Here is an 18097-nt window from a genome sequence, read left to right on the forward strand (position 1 = left end):
GTTGACGCGAGAAGGATTCCACTTTGTCCTTCTAAAGTTTTATTCAATTGCATTTACTCACCGATTTTTCTCGAGCAAAAGTAACCCTTGAACGACCGTTCTAGTTACGTCACATATGATACCAGTCAACATTTTCTATTGAGGCCTGTGTGTATTTTCAAAAAATCGTATCACTGTGCTGCATGACTCATAAAGGGAAAGCCATGGAAAATGAATTTATTTTCCAACCAAAAGTTGATCGAAATTGGGGAAGCATTCCAACATTCTTTCACACAAGTCATCCAACATTTTTCACTTATAAAATTGGGGTTGCCGATCTGCCTTATGGCAAATTAAATAAACAATATAACGAAAAGGTCCACCAGAGTTTCTAATGTCCACTCTGATCCCTGACTAAGATGGGGTGGGGGGCGCACAAAAATGGCCACACGGTATGTGATGCTGCACCCCTTCCACTTGCACCAAATCCGAAGGTGAGCTCATTTGGTGCTTCTCAGTGTTCATCACTTTTCTGGCACTTCATTTGACTTGATGCATTTTCGATAGGAGATGCCTCTCGAGTCACCAGTGGCTTACTGGGTGACCTGTACGCAAAGAAATCACTGTTGACACGGCACACAGTTACACTGCAGTCAAGTGTGTGTTGTTCGATGCACTATTGTCTTCTCTGCGATGCACCATGGTGTCTATTCCATATGGCCTAAGGTGGTAGATGAGGTATTCCATGACATACATCATGTTTGGGCTGATGTAGTGGAATGAAATGGCGGTATCGCTGCAGCAGTTCATTCCCTGAAATGGAAGAATATTAGTAACTTGGCATGATATTCTGCACTGTCACAGCAGTTGAAGCACGCATACTATATACTTCGGGACAAGGTAGCTCCATGCACAAACCTATATAAAGAATTGCTCTCCGATTGGCTTAGGCTTAAGAGCTTCAACATACTGCGCCCACATCCCATAAACTTGCTTGCACACTGACCATGTTATATTTGCATTCTTTGGAAGCAAACACTTCAAAAGAGCACACAAAGCCATCTCAGATATTTTCGGTGCGACTTGATTTCACGACTAATAATGCTTTGTACGCATTTTTTAAACTTTTTTATAAAAGATGCACCCGAACATAGACACACACGATCCTGCTCAACTCGCTCTGCAGGGTGAAACGAGGACGATGAAAATGTCACCGGTGATGCCACTACGGTTCCAGGAGTGACTGCATAGAGTCGGGGTCGGTGTTTCCCTCAGGGTTTTTTTTTTTGCTTCCCTGCCATTGCTCCATGTGTAGCGGATGATGTTTTTCTAAACCAGTCAGTAGGCTGTAGCCGGGGGCGTAAATGAGAAGCGGGTTCCCAGTTGTCCTGACCTCGCCCCCCCTCCCCCCGCAATTTCAGTGACTTCAACGCGACTGCTAGTTGCAAGCATTGCCACCGTTGCGCGTGGTCATGAATTTTTAAATCGAATTCTGCGATGTTTATGCATCTGTCGAATGAGTCACTCCACATGGTGCATCTTAATTGGCAGGATAACTGCTTGGTTTAAAAAAAGGGTATTGACTGAAGTGCTTACTGTACTTATTTAAATATTTGCATTAAATAGAATGTGACTTGTCTTCCCAGTCACCCGGTGTCCACCATGTTGTACGCCCTACTGCTGACGGAACGATACCTCTGAGTGTAGCTGTCCAAACACAATGACTATTCTCACCTCTTCGAAGGGGTAGTAGACATACTTCCACAGCCAGAAATCCCTGGGCATTTGACCAGGGATAAGATGACTCTCTGGCACCAGTGGAAAGAACCTTCCTCTCCCAAGGCTGTCCCGTGTGTCCCCAGCCTGGACACCCACTCGCTCCAGACATTTTCCTATCTCCACATCCTCTGCACCGTTGTGGTCTTGGCGGCACTTGGTTGGATCGTGAAGGCCCTGCTCTATAAATCGCTTGACTGCTTCTCGGCTCAGCACATAGCCTGCCCCTCCGCTCATGTAGCCCTGCTTCACGTACGGCTTGAAACGGCAGCCATAGTAGACGGGTTCAGAGGAGTTCTTGTCCAGGAGGAAGTACCTGAGCACAGATATACTACTAAGCATGGGTGTTCCGAGAATGGGGGCAAGTGAGGGCTACGGCCCCCCTCTGCAGCACTAAATACTACTTTCAGGCTTAGTGTTTGCTTTGGAAAGTCGTTGCCCAAACGGAACTAAAATATATTTGCAAGATTTCTGTGTTCTCTGACACTATAGCTGCTCTTGCTCTGCCTTTCGAGCTGTGAAGAAAGGCAGTTCTCCATTGGGACCATTGCGGTACAGATGAGCTAACTGCTGAGGAAATGGGCAGGAGCAGGGCCGGAGCCTACGGAGGGTTCCAACTGCCTCCACTGAGCCTTCCGAAAGGGGCCCCATAAAACATACAGCTTTCGGGGAGCAAGAATACAGCGAGGGGCAAAATTTTTATACCTGTCCCCCCATTTGTGAAACGTAGGTGCTGGTACTAGGCAGGAGAGTAACTGTGTAGCAGGACCACTCATGGATTGGTCAGTTTTGGTGAAATTTGATGTGTCATGCAGGTACCAGTACAGTTCGAAAGATGTTTGGAAAGAAATTTTGTGACTCGGCTCAGGGTTTATTCACACAATGCAAGTTCAGTGGCGCGCAACTAGATTGTGCCGTGTGAACGCGTTATGCAACTCTGCTGCTGGAGTTGCAGCACGGATCACCCCATGAGCAATTCTTGCTGGACACTGGCCGTCGTGGTGTCATTTCCGAGACGTAAATTCCACAGCCTAGCTGTGGTGTGTGATGAAGACAGTGCTACCAATATGGAAGGTCCTCCTGCAGTTCATGTCAAATATTTCACAAGAATGTGTTCTCGAATATGTCATTATAAACTGTCAACCGTATGTTCAGTTACTGCTCTCGTGCGATTGGACGATAACGTTTTCTCGCAACATCTCACCAGCTCGGTCAACACTATCCCAAGCAGCACAACATCTTGGTCCAATATTGGACCAATATTGGCACTGTCGGCCCAATATTGGGCCAAGATGCTGTGCTGCTTGGGATGACGCGGCGAGTTGCTCACGGGCGGAAGAAGCCTACCCTCTGCTACTTCAATGGACCTTTTTTCACACTCGTGTTGTACCGTATCCTAGTGGCTGTGCAGCGAAACAAGCTTGGCGTGGGCCAAAACACAGCCGGAGCCGTCTATCAAATGTGTAGGTAACCCCCTCTGGTGCCCTCAGGGTCACTGAGCATACGCAGAAGCATCCTGAAAAAAGGTCCATCCCATGTAACCGTTGCTGCAACAAAGTTGCATCGTGTGAAATGACACTCAGTAATTATGTCTGATGATACTTTCTACATTACACATCCTAAAAGCTACTGACCTTCATGATCGACATGGGTCCACAGCCTCAACCTTGCAATGTTGCCCCCTTATCTGGGGCCAGTGAGGTCGCTTCATGGGCAGTAGAGGCGAGAGGGAACTGTGGAGGCTGCATGAACAGCTTCTCACCTGAGATTTTCGACTATGACGTAGGTGTCGTCGTCAGCCTTGAGGAACCAGTCTGATTCGTTCAGGTAGTTGTTGTACACCTCCAGGAAAGAGGCCTTGGTCTTCCCCCAGAGATTAGCTCGAGATTCGTGGACAGGCAGAGCGATCGTTGGTAGCTCGGGGTCCAGTTGGGAACTCATGAAAAGGAGCACGTTGCAGCGGCGCCCCCACGTGGCTTTCACGTGTTTTGCCTTTTTGGCGTGGTTAGCCGGGTTGGTCATCACCCAGCACAGCAGACGCACTCGTTTCTTAAGTATCTGTGCCACGCGGTCTTCGTCTGCAAGAAGAGTGCACAGCGTGTCAGTGCTGTTATTCCAAACAAACGTGAAACGAAACCTGTCCGATTCTGACATCAGGCATCTCCGCCAGTGAGGCAGCGCGGGAGAGGTCACGCGACTGCGACTACCAATGGGAATGGCGGCAGATCTCGCTCGTCTGACGTCGGAGGTTGACGTGTTCTCGATCGTTGCGCCACTCTCAGCGCCTAGCGGCGCCGGGCGTAAGATGTTGTGCGACTCGATCTCACGTCCTGAGGTTGAGGCTGTGCTTCTTGCAAGTAATTTCGTCAGATTTTGGCAAGACGTTCTTGGAGACGTTCTTGGCAAGACGCAGTGGAAGCGCATGACTGCTGCTCGAACACGTACACGAGCCTCGTTTATATAACTACATTTTAGGGAAGCGGTTTTGGAGTAGCTTGCTACATTTTCGCAAGGAGGCTCGTTGGAAGGGATTACGTTTTATATACTAAGGGACGTTTTAGAGAACGCGGTTCTAGTCACCTAAGATTTTCGTCTCGCAGCAATACGTCTTGCGCGAACCAGCAGCCCGTTTAGTTAACTACTTTTTATGTTAACTAATCTTATCTAATAAATTAGGCTTTGCAAAATCAAAAAAACATAATGGCTACTAAAAAATACATCACTGCTACATTCAGCTGATGTCATTAGCAAAGGGGGGGGGGGGGCAATGCGTGGAACACCGTCACTTCTTTTCCTGGAGAAGGACGCTGCGAACGGTAAGGGTGTTCAGAGGTTCATTTTGTTATGACATCCGAGAACAACCATGGATACGTATGAATGAAGAGTGCACAATTTTTACAAGTGACCTTGAAGCTGCAGGGGTGTCCACTCCCCCTTCCTTCTGTCGGAGATGAGCTCGTTCTGCTTTTCTGTTGCGCGCGGTAAAAGCGCGTGCGTCGTCTGCTTCGCGTCCCACGAAAAGTTTGCGAATTCCCCGATAGGGGCGCACGAGGCGTCATGCAATTTATCTCGATCCTCGGTGAAGCTAAGAGAAAAATAAGACATATAAAAAAACGACAAGCAAAAAAGAGTGGCAACAAGTGAGGATAGCGCTGTGCAAGTGCACGTGCAAAACCGCCAAGCTGTATCTCTCCGCATGTGCTCTGCGGAAACCATTGAGTGAACGTGTATACCTGCCAGAGTGTCATGTAGGGTCATTTATATTTGGCTTTGCGGGGAGTAAATTTCAATTTAGCAAGAACCGGTGCAAGAGAGTGGCTATAGCTTTTTTTAATCCTCGGAGGGTGAGGTGGGGAACAGGAGATGAAATTGAACACTCTGGCTCCGGACAACAGTTTTTATTTCGGTCGGAAAGGTGGGATAGGTATAGTCTGGCACACACTTTGCAAATTAGAGTTAAAATTTTCAAATTCAAATCAATTTCTCGCAACTGAAATTTGAGCAAATTACTTCGAGTAACGCGGCAAATGTAAAGACACCTGACGGCTGAAACGGCACTTTCGACGTTCTAAGCTTACAGTAACTGCGCACGATCCCCGTCGACGTCAACTCTCTGTCAAAGAGACAGCAGGTGAAATATATCTCGTGATCTCCGAGAGCAGCACGAGCGGTTGGACGTATATTTCACAGCCGTGTCGCTCATGTACAACCGACAGGTGTGTCGCTCGCACGCGACAACAACATGCGGGAAATGCAGCCACGAAAGGAGGTTGCGCGAAACAGAAACCAGCGCAAATAACGCTCCGATTCACAGAAAGCGATCGACCGCACAATGCGTGGACTGTCGCTTCAAAATCATTCTCCGTCTCCGCTTACATATGGCCTCTGTTATCCAGAAACACGCTATACTGTTCAATGTACCGTGCTGTATAGCCCTGTTCGGAATGACACACTTCTGTAGAAGCACCGCTGTGCATTGTAACATTGTCTCGCGACATATAACTACGTTTAAAGAATACTGTTTTGAAACGCGTTGATATGACACGGAATGTGGTCGCACTGGATAATGTGAACTGGGGTACTGGATAATGTTTAAACTGTGGTTCAGGTCGTGGTCGTCACGTACGGGTTTCGTCCTCTCCTAGTTTAGCTTCTGGTACCCTAGCGTTCGAGGGCTTCAAGCCCCCCAAGTTCTCACAACTTACCGGAGAGCAGAACCAAAGCACACAATTTTGTGTCTAATAAATCCATTAGCGTATTGTATAACACCTTTGAAGTTTCTCGAAAATACTATACTCGCCCATAAACTCAACAGTACTTTATAAAACAGCCGTTCCAGAAAGACAAAAAAGCCATGCCCTTTCACACCCGCATATGTACACGTTGACAAGTTAAACGACCGCATGAGCAATGAAGTGTGTCTCACTTGAAACGGAAGCGTTCGACCGTATTTCTATCAAGCATCAGAGCTGCTTGCGACTCAAAGCAACGAGGTTACGTCACTCCATGGGATCATGCACTGTTGCCAACTGTTCGAGTTGCCGTACCATGTGTCACCACACCAGCTGTTCGATGTTCTTTAAACAGCAGAGTCTGATTTAATATTTGTATTTAACCTGGTCTCTCAACGCAGACGTTGCTTGGGTCCATTGACGTGTTCCAGCAATCTTTATTCATGCCACCATGCTGTTAACGGCCTGGTTCGAATACCCCCCTTGGGGACTTGAGCACTATAGGTGATCCACAGAGGCGGTCCATCAGCACCCTGCGTATCTGGCTCAGTATATTGCACTTTATTGATATTTTAATGACGCGCTGATCCAGCGCGTGGCGATTATATGGCGGACTGAAGACCGGGTTTCTCATCAACTAGTCACGATGATAAGGGGCCAAAAGCACTTTAGTGACTTATTAAATAAGAATATTATACGAATATTCCTGATTTGGAATGAACTCTCTCTACATTCCCGGCATTCCTGGAGGAGCACTGCTCAAGCGCTTGTTTCGTCAACCGCGACAATATACGACAATATAATACAAGCGTGGACCGAGACAAATATACTAACAAGATATGAATGAGGTGGGGACCAATATGTGGGGCTTCGCCATTCAGAAACCTCGCGCGTGTAACAAACCCATTGTTGAGCCGCATGTCAAGACCGGAACCTTCTATTTTCATAACAATGCTTCGTAGCAAAGTATAGGTCTCTCAGTGCATCAGTCATTGCGTGATTTTGTTGCGCGATTCGAAGGTTGTTGAGATCCGTTACTGGTGTCGGTACCGGCGCGCCAAACCTCCCTCCAGGCAGCGCTGCTGCATTGGATTGGATATATCCGCTGGTATCATAAGCACGTAGTTAAGTGCTGCTATAATATATATATAATATAATATATATATATATATATATATATATATATATATATACACATATATTATAGCGCCCCCACATCATAATATATATATAATATGAGGTGGGGACTATATAATATGGCATTGCATAGGAACAATCTAGGAGCTGTAGTGTACGTCCGTAAACAACGATTGATGTCGATCAGAACAGACTATAAGATGATCACCGATATATAGCCTGACATGATGCATCAATAGGATTTCCTCCTTGTAGCTTCTGGTGTGCTCAGAATTTTTGCTGAACGCCATGTGCAGTCGGTACCGCAGGCGGACGTAATCTATGCTTGGACTTCCGGCTTTTCGAGCACTTGCTCGCTTCGTACAGGAAACACACAGTCATATCGTAAGTTTAAAATCCTTCCTATACAGATCGAAAGACGCCTGTGTTACGCTGGATGTGATCCAAGCTAGCAGCCCGTGTTATAGCATTCTTTCTTTACATGTTCCTCATCAGCTTCCTTATGAGACACGCAACTCTGCAGTAGGTATCTCATGGCCAACGCTCTCAGAATATACAAAGCGCCATCTTTACTGACACACACATAAAGGCATCATGTTTGCTCTTGTGCAACCAGACGAAACGAACACGATGAGACGATAAGCATAATCAGAATAATTCACGCACGACAATGCTAAGCAGAGGAACAAACGCTGTATTATAAGAACGTTAACGAGCACTCCGCTGCAATGTTATTCAGACGAGATGCGTTCACATCACGTGACGAAGTTCTCGAAATACGGGGTGTGTGTCCTACCTGTATACGATGTGGCTCGTGCGGCCGTATGATTTATAGGCGCTCATGTTTCATGGATATTTCGGAGAGCACACAGCGTCAAGTTCGCTTTCGTGTCGGTACTGTTCAGCGGAAATGAGTGAATGAATGTGAAACAGAGACTGCGTAGAAGCAAGTGATAATTGTCCGACTTTTCCTAAGGACGATGCCTTTCTTGAAAGCACAGTGAGGTTTCAATTATCGTACCCAGAAAGAACAAAAACGAAAAGAGAACCATCTGTCGGCATAAGGTGCCGCTTAGCGCTCGTTCTACTAGTGTTCATTATAAGCGGGTTACTCGCCTCGACTACACAAAAGAATGGGAGAATATTTAGAAAGAGCAGAGAATGAATATTATCGGGCACACCCACCAAGTTACAGCAATAATATCGATTCAGATCTAGCCCAACCCATGGTTACGCGGCATCGTTCGTTATATCCGTAGTATCGTTATAGCAGTAAGTGACAAGTCATCTTACCTTTATGGTGGAACTCCTCGTCCGTCCCATGGAACGCCAACGGCTTATCCGGACCAGCCTCGTCGTCGCTGTCCACGTGCGAATGAGGTCCCGCGCTATAGAAGGGCTGCCGCGGCCTCGGGGGTCCAGACGTCCACACCAAAGTGTTTCCCATCCAGAAGCGGCGCTCGTCCAGGGCTCCCAACAGAAGGCAGGCAAAGCCGAAGCCGAAAGTCATCCCAGCACCCAGGGTGATGAGGAACTGGCGCGAGAAGCCCCGGGTGCCTAGTCCCGTTGGTACCGAACTCTTCTCTGGGTACATGACCGCAGGCTCTTCTACGTACGGTAAGAAACAGCAAACGGAAATACGTCAAATGATGTGGACACAAAAAAAAAGAAGAAGTAAAAAAAACGGTGAACGAGTAGTACTACTTTTTTTCACAACTGAGCGAGTTACATTATGGCACTTAGACTGTAGAAGTAGCTTTCGCTTCGTGTTGCTTAAAGCGATAGCCCGACAAAAACTGTTGCCTCTGAACTTGCATCGTTTTGCGGCTGGTGGACTTCCTCCTGTGACGTCACCGCAAACATCACTTGGTTGATTTGTTTTATTTGTTATGCCGTGAGGAGGAGCTGCCATCATCAGGGTCACCACTTCGACACGCAAATTGACGTTGCCACTTCGGAAGCCCTCAAAATACAGTTGTCCGTCGTCGTTATCCTGGTAGGGGCACTCCGTGATGCAACGTGCCAAATCGTGCTTATGTCCAGGTAAAGCTGTAACCGGATCCCACTCGAAACGGATTCCTTAAGTCCGCTTCCGTCTCTTCTTCTAAAGGATGCATTCTGGGTAATTACTCGACGGGTATGTAGTAGCTCTACTAAGGTCATGCCAAAGACCGGGAGGGGAATCCCACATGGCTGTGCCATCTGATGTTCCTCGATGGCTTTTTCAGAGAGACTTTCAATACGGATGTCGGGTCAGCCCAGGGTGCCCCTGCGCCTTGATCTTCCTGTTGTCCTTTGTGTATGCGTCCACAACTGTATATATATAAAATATTTTTTAAAGTTTTCAATTGTTTTTCCTTCTCATAGTGCTTAAGTCAAGGCTTCTTCGCGGTGCCAACACGGAGTTGGAACGAAAGTTAACTCAGGACCAGTTGACCTGCGCTTCCGTATAAATCCCTGTCTTACCGCGTAGCCTTTCCAGGAGGTTGCTCACAGCCTCCAGGTTGACGTGCTTGGTCATCATAGAGGTAGTTCGTTGTCGTTGTCAGTTGTCGCTGCGCCACAAAACTCCCAGTCATCATCATCATCAGTTAGTTGTCAGTCGCGATGCTACGAGAGTATTTTCTTCGTCAACCATTCCATGAAGTACATGTGGCCTCATCGCGACATTTCTACCGTCTATACGCATCTCATGGTTGTCGATTTGCATGGCTGCGGTACATAGTGCTAGATACGATCACAAAAAGAAGAAGAAGAAAAAAGCTGGCACGCTGTCTTTAGAGATGAATAACCTTTTGACAGCCTTGATGAACAGCCTCTTTCGCAAATAGATTTCACTTTTAGGACAGAGGTTCAAAATCACGTCGTCACACGAAGCATTCTGCTAATTGACGGCAGAGACGAAGCCATACGTCGATAGCCCTCGTATTGATATCTCGCAGTGCACAGCAGGTGAAGAAATCTTCCGGAAACTGCCGCGACACGGAACACTAAACATAACGCACAGATTCTGTTAACTTTTTTTTCCCCTTCTGCCGTACTGCTGCCTATACATATGTGCCTATACATGTGCCTATACATGCAACAGCATGTGCCTATACATATTCTGCGCAAGCACTTTGACACCGCGATAATAGTGAGTTGTATGTAGTAGGCTGTTCCTTTTGCGTACGTAAAGGATATAGCGTGGCGCAAAAACACCAACGCTATTCCTTACGTACGCAGATGCGATAGCGTACAATATACTAGTACCCAAGCCACACAGCAAACTTAATGAATTAAACGGAATGGCAATAACTTCACCTCCTAACCAGCCGTCGTCTCAAATGACATCGTTCAAATGCTCAATGGCAATCGCTCAAATGACATCGTTTAAAAACAGGAGGCGTACGCCTCTTTTGTGACACTTGTGAGTGTTCATAATTGTCATAAAAAAGGCGTACGCCTCCCGTTTTCAACAAATCAGGGCAGACAACGATATCATACGAGACGATGATTGACTAGAAGCGTGCTATGCGGTGAAGTTCATTTTTAAGTGTGTAGGGTAATAAACTGACTAAAGGCGAGTTTCCGAATAATTAACAAATCTCAACTCGAATACACGTATCACAGTCCGTCGACAGATTGACGAAGAAAACTACGTAAAAACGTACATGAGTGATGTTGATCCACGTTTTAGAACGACGCCTCATGTGTGGGAGAGCACCTGCAATGAACTGTGCACACGGCAGCCTGCATCGGTTTCCGAATCGACGTTGCATTTCGCGCACCTGCCATTGGTGCAGCGCGCCGTGAGGTTAAACACCAAAGACCTTTACTGCTAATATGACGACACCGCAGCGGTTAAACTTTTGTCGTATTCTCTATGTAGCACGTACACTTTATTGCTGAACCTTTTATTGCAAGGAATTGAACAACAATAAAATATAAAATAAAAAAGACAAGGCGCATCTTCGGGGCATTGTGCCGAGCACGCTCAAATGCCGTAGCTTTATAGAACCTTCAGTGTTTGTGTGTGTTGTTTGTCTTTTTGTGCGATCGTCACGCATTTTAACGCTTTTATATTTCGTAATCGTGCTGATGTATATCAACAAGCCCAAAGAACAGACATCGGTAGCGGTAATTTTTTTGCGAAGCTATCTTTTTGAAATGGTACTAAATTTTTATTACGAGTCTTTTTTTTTAATATATATTTTGCGAAATATTCGTAGAGAAAAGACAACGGTGGTGGTGGTGGTGGAAATGCTTGCTGTATAGTCGGGCACGCTCAGGCGACTATCGCAGGGGGGTATCGTGCGTCCGAGGCCGACTTCACGGGCAATTGAAAACACCCTGACAGCACAGCCCGTGCCCGGATTCGAACCCGTTTCACCTCCCAGTCATTAACGATGGGTTAGAAACGTTTCGTACAAATCATTGGCCCTGTTTCAAAGAGCAAGGGAAAAAAAAAGTCTTTACCAGGCTATAGATTGGCTACTCTTGACTTCATCTGTGCTGCTCCTGCGGAAGAAATACACTCATGAGGAAATCGTCGACAGCCATACTTTCAATGCGATTCGTGAAACTTCACCAACTTCACCAACCAACACCACCAACTTCACCCAACTGCGTCGGTTACACTCAGTTACTAACGAACACTTTGGAACATGGGCCTTGGCACATGTTCTGCGTCTTTTACGGAGAATGCATGTGAACGCTTTTTCTACGTCTCCTGAGAACAAAATACGATGGCAGGCCGGATGTATAATGGATGTCTCTATAGAAGACGTCCATGACATTATCGTTTGTCTGTCTGCGTTTCGCGATCTGTGAATAGTGTTGTTGTTCATTCACACAGTGACGCTGGCGCATTATGGTGTGCATACGAGGGTGTATAATGGATATGTCTGTAATGCGCCAGTGTAACTGTGCGTACAATTAATGGACTGTTAACAATTAGGACAACGAACCAATGAAGAAGCACGGAGCAATGACTAAATCCACAGCGTAACGCTGAAGCTTTCAGCATTGCGCTGTGCATTTAGTCCTTGATCCTCTCGATTGAACAGTGTTACAGTGTGGATCAGCACCGGCTACCCCGCCTGGCTACATTGCTGTTCTATTCTCCGTGTTTTCAAGATATTTGTTTCGTCCTCGCGAAATTCTTCCGAGATTAAAACCACGCGAGAGTTTGGCAGTACGCACCTTAACATGCCGTCACGAAGAACAAGACCGTCTCGTCGTCGTAACCAAGCAGACGTTCACGTAGCACGTTAGGACATCGGAAGCCACGAAAAGAAAATGTTTTCCCGAGCGTTCCATTTTTTCTTTACGGCCCTAACCAACTGCGGGCGTCTTCTGATGCACGACTCCTGTTTTTCAGTAAGTGAGCACAGATTCCATCAAGTTCGAAGTTGACACGCTTAGCGTAATACTCGCGTTGAAAGAAGATGACGGCGAGGCGTATAGGGGTGTAAATTCCAGGTGTATAGCTGAAATGCCAATTATATACGCTCACGACATTTCACGTGTTGAGTAACAGATGGTACACCCCGTCTAATAAGTAACAGAGTCCTATAAGGCATCAAATTTTGCTATTCGTTTATTCTATGGGTCTCTTTGGAAACGGCGTGATCTTTAGATGGTGGCATAAAAGGCGCACATAGTTGAGTTTGACCCCATGCACTCCCTCAATAATTACGGAAATTCTCTTTCACTCCTTTTCTTTTTCATTACATGTCTCGACAAAAAAATGACTATTCAGGCGCGAAGATTCACTTCAGAACGGTCGAAATGTTTGCTCGTTGTCATTCCAATCGTGATATAAGGATTTTCATTTGGGCTTCAATATTTTTTTTTCTCATCATATGTTTGAAATTTTCGATGCGACATCTGCGTATCTTCATGAATTTTTTCATGAATGGAAGTCAAGCATTGCACTGTGACATTCTTAGAAATGCGAAAAATTAAATCCTTTCACCGGCTTAGAGGATCAGGCTAAGGTCGAACCACGTGACATGGCATTCCAATTGATTCTCTCTCTCTCTCTCTCCCTTATCCGCATCGCGTTCCGGGCGATTGAGAACCGGTGTGAACGCGGTCTGAAACGGACTAATACTATAGCCGACACAAGCACACCGAAACAATATCGGGAACACCAACGGACACTAAAAGACAAAAAAAAAAGAATGTAAAAGGAACAAACTGTTGTTGGGCTGAACGTGCAACCCCCCATCAGCGGTCATCAGAACAAGCGCCACGAGAGGGCGTTTCCTGCGCATCGTTGCCAGCTGATTGTTGCGGATTTAGCCGGGCGGTAAATATCCCATCCACTAAGACACATCAACAAAATTATGTGTGTCAAGCTTTTGTCAGTTCGCATGCCTGACCAGTCAAGTCTGCCACACTGCTGGCGCCCTCGGCTGGGCTCGAACCCGCGAACTTCGGCCCAGTCAGTTTGCACAGTACCCTACACTCTTAAAAATGAACTTCACCGCATAGCACGCTACTAGCCAACCATAATTTCGAATGATATCGTTATCTGCCGTGATTTGTTGAAAACGGGAGGCGTACGCCTTTTCTGTGACACTTATGTCGTTCATAATTGTCACAAAAAAAGGCGTACGCCTCCCGTTTTCAACAAATCAGGGCAAATAACAATATCATGCGAGATGATGGTTGGCTAGGAGCGTGCTATGAGGTGAAGTCCATTTTTAAGAGTGCAGTGTTCCACCCAGGCTGGTACGCTTCGAAGTAAAAACACGCAGAAGCGTGATACTTACGGTACGCATCCCTATATGCCGCAAGGGGTCGTAAAATAAGAGACAGCACAGACGGCGCTGCTTGTATCGCTGTCACGTGCAAGACGAATATATCCTGACTTCCCTGGCATCAAGGTCCGGGTTACACGTGTCCTCTTTGCTCACCCCTTTGATTGCTTGGCGTACACGCAATTTTATTCCGAAGGACAGTTATCAAATACGAAACCCAAGGCTACTTCCTTCAGCTTTTAACGTCGGGAGCGCGAGCACCAAACGCTATCAAAGTCGAGCAAGAACACGGCGTCGAAAAAAAAAAAAATTAAAGAAAAATGCATACAAATACGTTTCTTTGATGCATGCAAGCGGATGCAATGCGGCAAAGAGCTGGCAGGATGCCTTTTATGAGAAGCGATACTTATTTTCCCTTTGTAGAGACATACAAGTTTCTACAGTTGGTTATCAACTCGTGTCATATTGTGGGTTTATTGGATGAATACCTAACGTGTTTCGTACCTTCTATGTGGTTACATTACACGTAAAATAACATCTTCAGGTGCGTGAGGCCACAGAAATGTGAAGCCACATGCTGCATGCATTTGTTGTGCTATGCAATGGCTCCTGCCTTCACTAACTGTGTTACAAGTAGGGTGCAAGCTCACGGGTGCAGTGGATTAAGGAACTATCGTTGCACGAACACGTGTTGCGCTATCGATGGCGTGTCACCTTAAACATATATCACCTCCACATGTGTACGTATTCATTCACAGGTGTATTTGTGAATCTTACCTGGAGGTCTTACGTGTACGTAGGTTCTTGTACATTTCAGACATGAACAGATGAGGAATTGTAAATAGCGTCCATGTGCTTCCGTGTTTAAGAAATTTTCAACATGCACTCTTAGAAATGAACTTCACCGCACGCTCCTAGCCAACCATCATCTCGAATGATATCGTTATTCGCCCTGATTTGTTGAAAACGGGAGGCGGACGCCTTTTTTGTGACACTTATGCTGTCCATAATTGTCACAAAAAAGGTGTACGCCTCCCGTTTTCAACAAATCAGGGCAGATAACGATATCATTCGAGATGATGGTTGGCTAGGAGCGTGGTATGCGGTGAAGTTCATTTCTAAGAGTGTGGCTATATAAGCAAAAGGTAAAACTCTAACAAATATATAGGTATTATCGTTTAGAAGCGTAACTACGGAAGTGTATAGAGATATTATTTTTAAAAAATATATGGTGGTAACTGTGAATAAAAATCGTGAATTTAAAAATAACAGTAATGAATGATTAAATATTTCGTAACTTTTTATTGTTATTATACTAGTATCATCATTATTATACCTAGAAATTGTCAACAAGTAAGCATGTCGTCGTGGGAGGTACAGGCGTTGACAATAACTCGTCGAACAATGCTCACACGCTGAGAACTATACTGTGAGAATGACAGTTCCATCACCTCCGCTAATTGAATGGTTCGAAAAAAAAAAAAAAAGCTATCTGTCAAACTTCTCCAACGTAAATTGAGCCAAGGTTCCGCCGTTCCCTCCTTGACCTGAGGCTTCACTATTTTCTTCATAATCGTCACAAGGCTATACGTGGAATCTTCTATCTATGAGAACAACACGTCTTCTTGCAAAGCTTTTCTTCTGTGTTCGTGTTCGCGCGACAACTTATCGTGACGGGTCACCGTAACAGTGAAAGCTTCCAGAATGCGCGCCTCCTGGTAACAACATGAAGCAGTCGTTATTACATTGTGGCTTCGAGTTGTGGCTGAACTGTCACATAACCAGGTAGTGGGTTCGAATCCTAACGCCGACTGTGCTGTTTGATGCTTTTCCTGGATTTTCTTGCAGACTTTCCGGACGAATGTCGACATAACTCCCTTTGAAGTCGGCCCAGGACGCATACTAACCCCCTTGTCCCCCCACTCCTTCCTGTTGTCCTCTCTCCATCTGTCCACGCGTGTACGCCGCACATAGCCACAGTTGCTTCGCGGCGCTGACACGAAATAAAAGAGGTACTATCACTGCGCTATGAAATTTGCAAAAAAGCTCGGATACGGCAACCATCGGCCCGGCCCGATCGCCTCGCGTGACGCCGGCAGACCTGAGTGGAGAGGGGAGCAACAGGGACTGTGAACGAGTTCCCTCGTTCACCTTCACGTTCTTTGGAGCAGTGCAGAGATTTTGTAGAGGGCGTGCAGATCAGAGGTATCTCGCATGCGCTATACACGTCAGTTTCTCCGACCGTCGGAGACGGCACGGAAAAACAGTTTTGGTAGGTCGAGGTTTCAAAAACGCCCATCGTAGGTAGAGCTCGTGGCGAACCAAGTTGACGATAAGGGGCTCAGAAAGGGGCTCTTAGAAATAAACTTCACCGCATAGCACGTTCCTAGCCAACCATCATCTCGAGTGGTACCGTTATCTGCTCTGATCTGATTTGTTGGCGTACGCCTTTTTTTTTGTGACAATTATGAACAGCATAAGTGTCACAAAAAAAGGCGTACGCCTCCCATTTTCAACAAATCAGGGCAGATAACCATATATCATTCGACATGATGCGTGCTATGCGGGGAAGTTAATTTTTAAGAGTGTGGGACCGCTGTATCCAGACAAGGAGTACACTCTTAAATATGATGGTGGTGGTGGTGGTGGTGGTGATAGGGCTTGCCTCTTAAATATGAACTTCACCACATAGCACGATCCTAGCTAATCATCAACCCGAATGACAACGTTCTCGCCTCTGATTTGTTGAAAACGGGAGGCTGAGCTTATTTTGTACCATTATGCCGTACATAGTGGGTACAAAATAGTCTCAAAATTTTCTACAAACCAGGGGCGAGAACGTTGTCATTCAAGATCGTGGTTGTCTAGGAGCGTGCTATGTGGTGAAACACTTTTAAGAGCGTACAGTACACTACTACATCCGACACAGTACAATGAAGGTGCTCTAAAAAGGTATACTCTTTGACTGGGTAAAAGAAAAGGTACTTGACTTTGGAATTATAGTTCCATAGAAAGTAGACTTTACTCGTCCGCCTGGTGCATAAGTCACTGGTTCTAGTTTCTTTTTCTTTCTTTCTTTTTTTTGTAAATTTTTCAGTTTGTGTTACTTTTCGCCGTGATATCTTGCTGTAACGTTGCTGGCGCTTGCCGGCCAAAGGCGCACCCGTGGTTTGGGCACTGCGACCACATCAACGACTCCGTTGGGCAGTGAATTTCGCGATATCCTCACTCCTCTATGCCTTCGTCTTCGAGAATTCATTGATTTATGATATTATGACATTGAAACCTGCAACAGATACAGCATGCATTTGTCTAACAACTGCTGCGCCGGCACTTTACCACTCAGACTACCACGCTTGTCTTCTGCTAAGGGAAATGTTACGCAACCGACAGCGGTATAATGCTATACATTGAATATTATTAATTCAGTGCTCGACTTGGAACAGAAGGTGTACACGTTATCTTCGGAAGAAGAGATGCTCTAATGCGGATTGACTTTAGCGCAAGAGAAGATTCAGATTTCGTGGCAAAAGGAAGGAAGAGAGCTTGGTGAATGACAACTACCAGACGGGACATGTGAGGATATCGCATCACTGGGTGTCTCGGATCTCCTCTGAACGTGGGATGATCTGAGACGTAGAGGTTAAAAAGAAAAGAAAATGAATTAAGAAACCAACACAAACTGTGTCCAAAGACACTGTATCAACATCAAAATACGGAGAGAACACACATTCGCTATACGCATTAACTATTTCATCGGCATCACTTTTTTATATATATATATATGACGGACTGCTCCTTGGTGTTTGCAAGTCCCACTGATTTAAATAGATCCGGATCTTCAAGCTTCTTTAGTGACAAAATATTCCAGCTCTTACCTTTCTTACGCTACTGGGCTCGTGATCGACAAATTCCGGTAGAGAGCTCAAACCGCCGCAGGTGAGGCGGCGACATTTTTCGTACGGATATAGTCATTCGGGTATTTGCTGCTCACTAAATGTTTGCCATCCGAGTACTCCTCAGACGAGGTCGGCGGCTGCACACATTGCACTCCACTGAGAGAGAACTCTTCATCTCATGTACACAGTTGTATCACGGCTTCTGAAGGATTATCGCTCAGCGGGCGAAGCTCACAGCCTCACACTCACACTGTTAGGTATGTTTCACAACAGAACAGAGACAGCTTTGTAATACGGTATTTAGCTGACTTGTGGCGCCACCTCG

The 18097-nt window shown here is 45.9% G+C and overlaps 2 protein-coding genes across 6 annotated transcripts in view; one reads left to right on the forward strand and one right to left on the reverse strand.

Annotated features, from left to right (window-relative positions):
• Nucleotides 1–18097, forward strand: part of LOC135367195 (PAT complex subunit CCDC47-like) — a 59392-nt gene that overhangs the window by 30304 nt on the left and 10991 nt on the right. The window lies entirely within an intron of this gene.
• On the reverse strand, nucleotides 201–18039 carry LOC135367194 (glycoprotein-N-acetylgalactosamine 3-beta-galactosyltransferase 1-like). Of its 4 annotated transcripts, none has more exons than XM_064600344.1 (6): nucleotides 17752–18039; nucleotides 11583–11624; nucleotides 8418–8732; nucleotides 3518–3833; nucleotides 1714–2071; nucleotides 201–792 (listed from the first exon to the last, which is right to left on the reverse strand). In XM_064600344.1, the coding sequence occupies exons 3-6, from the start codon at nucleotides 8716–8718 to the stop codon at nucleotides 622–624; spliced, it is 1146 nt and encodes a 381-aa protein (XP_064456414.1). In that variant the 5' UTR covers nucleotides 8719–8732; nucleotides 11583–11624; nucleotides 17752–18039; the 3' UTR covers nucleotides 201–621. The 4 variants fall into 4 exon arrangements, with proteins under 4 accessions (XP_064456414.1, XP_064456416.1, XP_064456415.1 ...); XM_064600346.1 differs by lacking the exon at nucleotides 17752–18039 and adding an exon at nucleotides 13886–14025; XM_064600345.1 differs by lacking the exon at nucleotides 17752–18039 and adding an exon at nucleotides 12309–12669.

Source organism: Ornithodoros turicata, chromosome 8, assembly GCF_037126465.1.
Source record: "Ornithodoros turicata isolate Travis chromosome 8, ASM3712646v1, whole genome shotgun sequence".
Classification (NCBI taxonomy): domain Eukaryota; kingdom Metazoa; phylum Arthropoda; class Arachnida; order Ixodida; family Argasidae; genus Ornithodoros; species Ornithodoros turicata.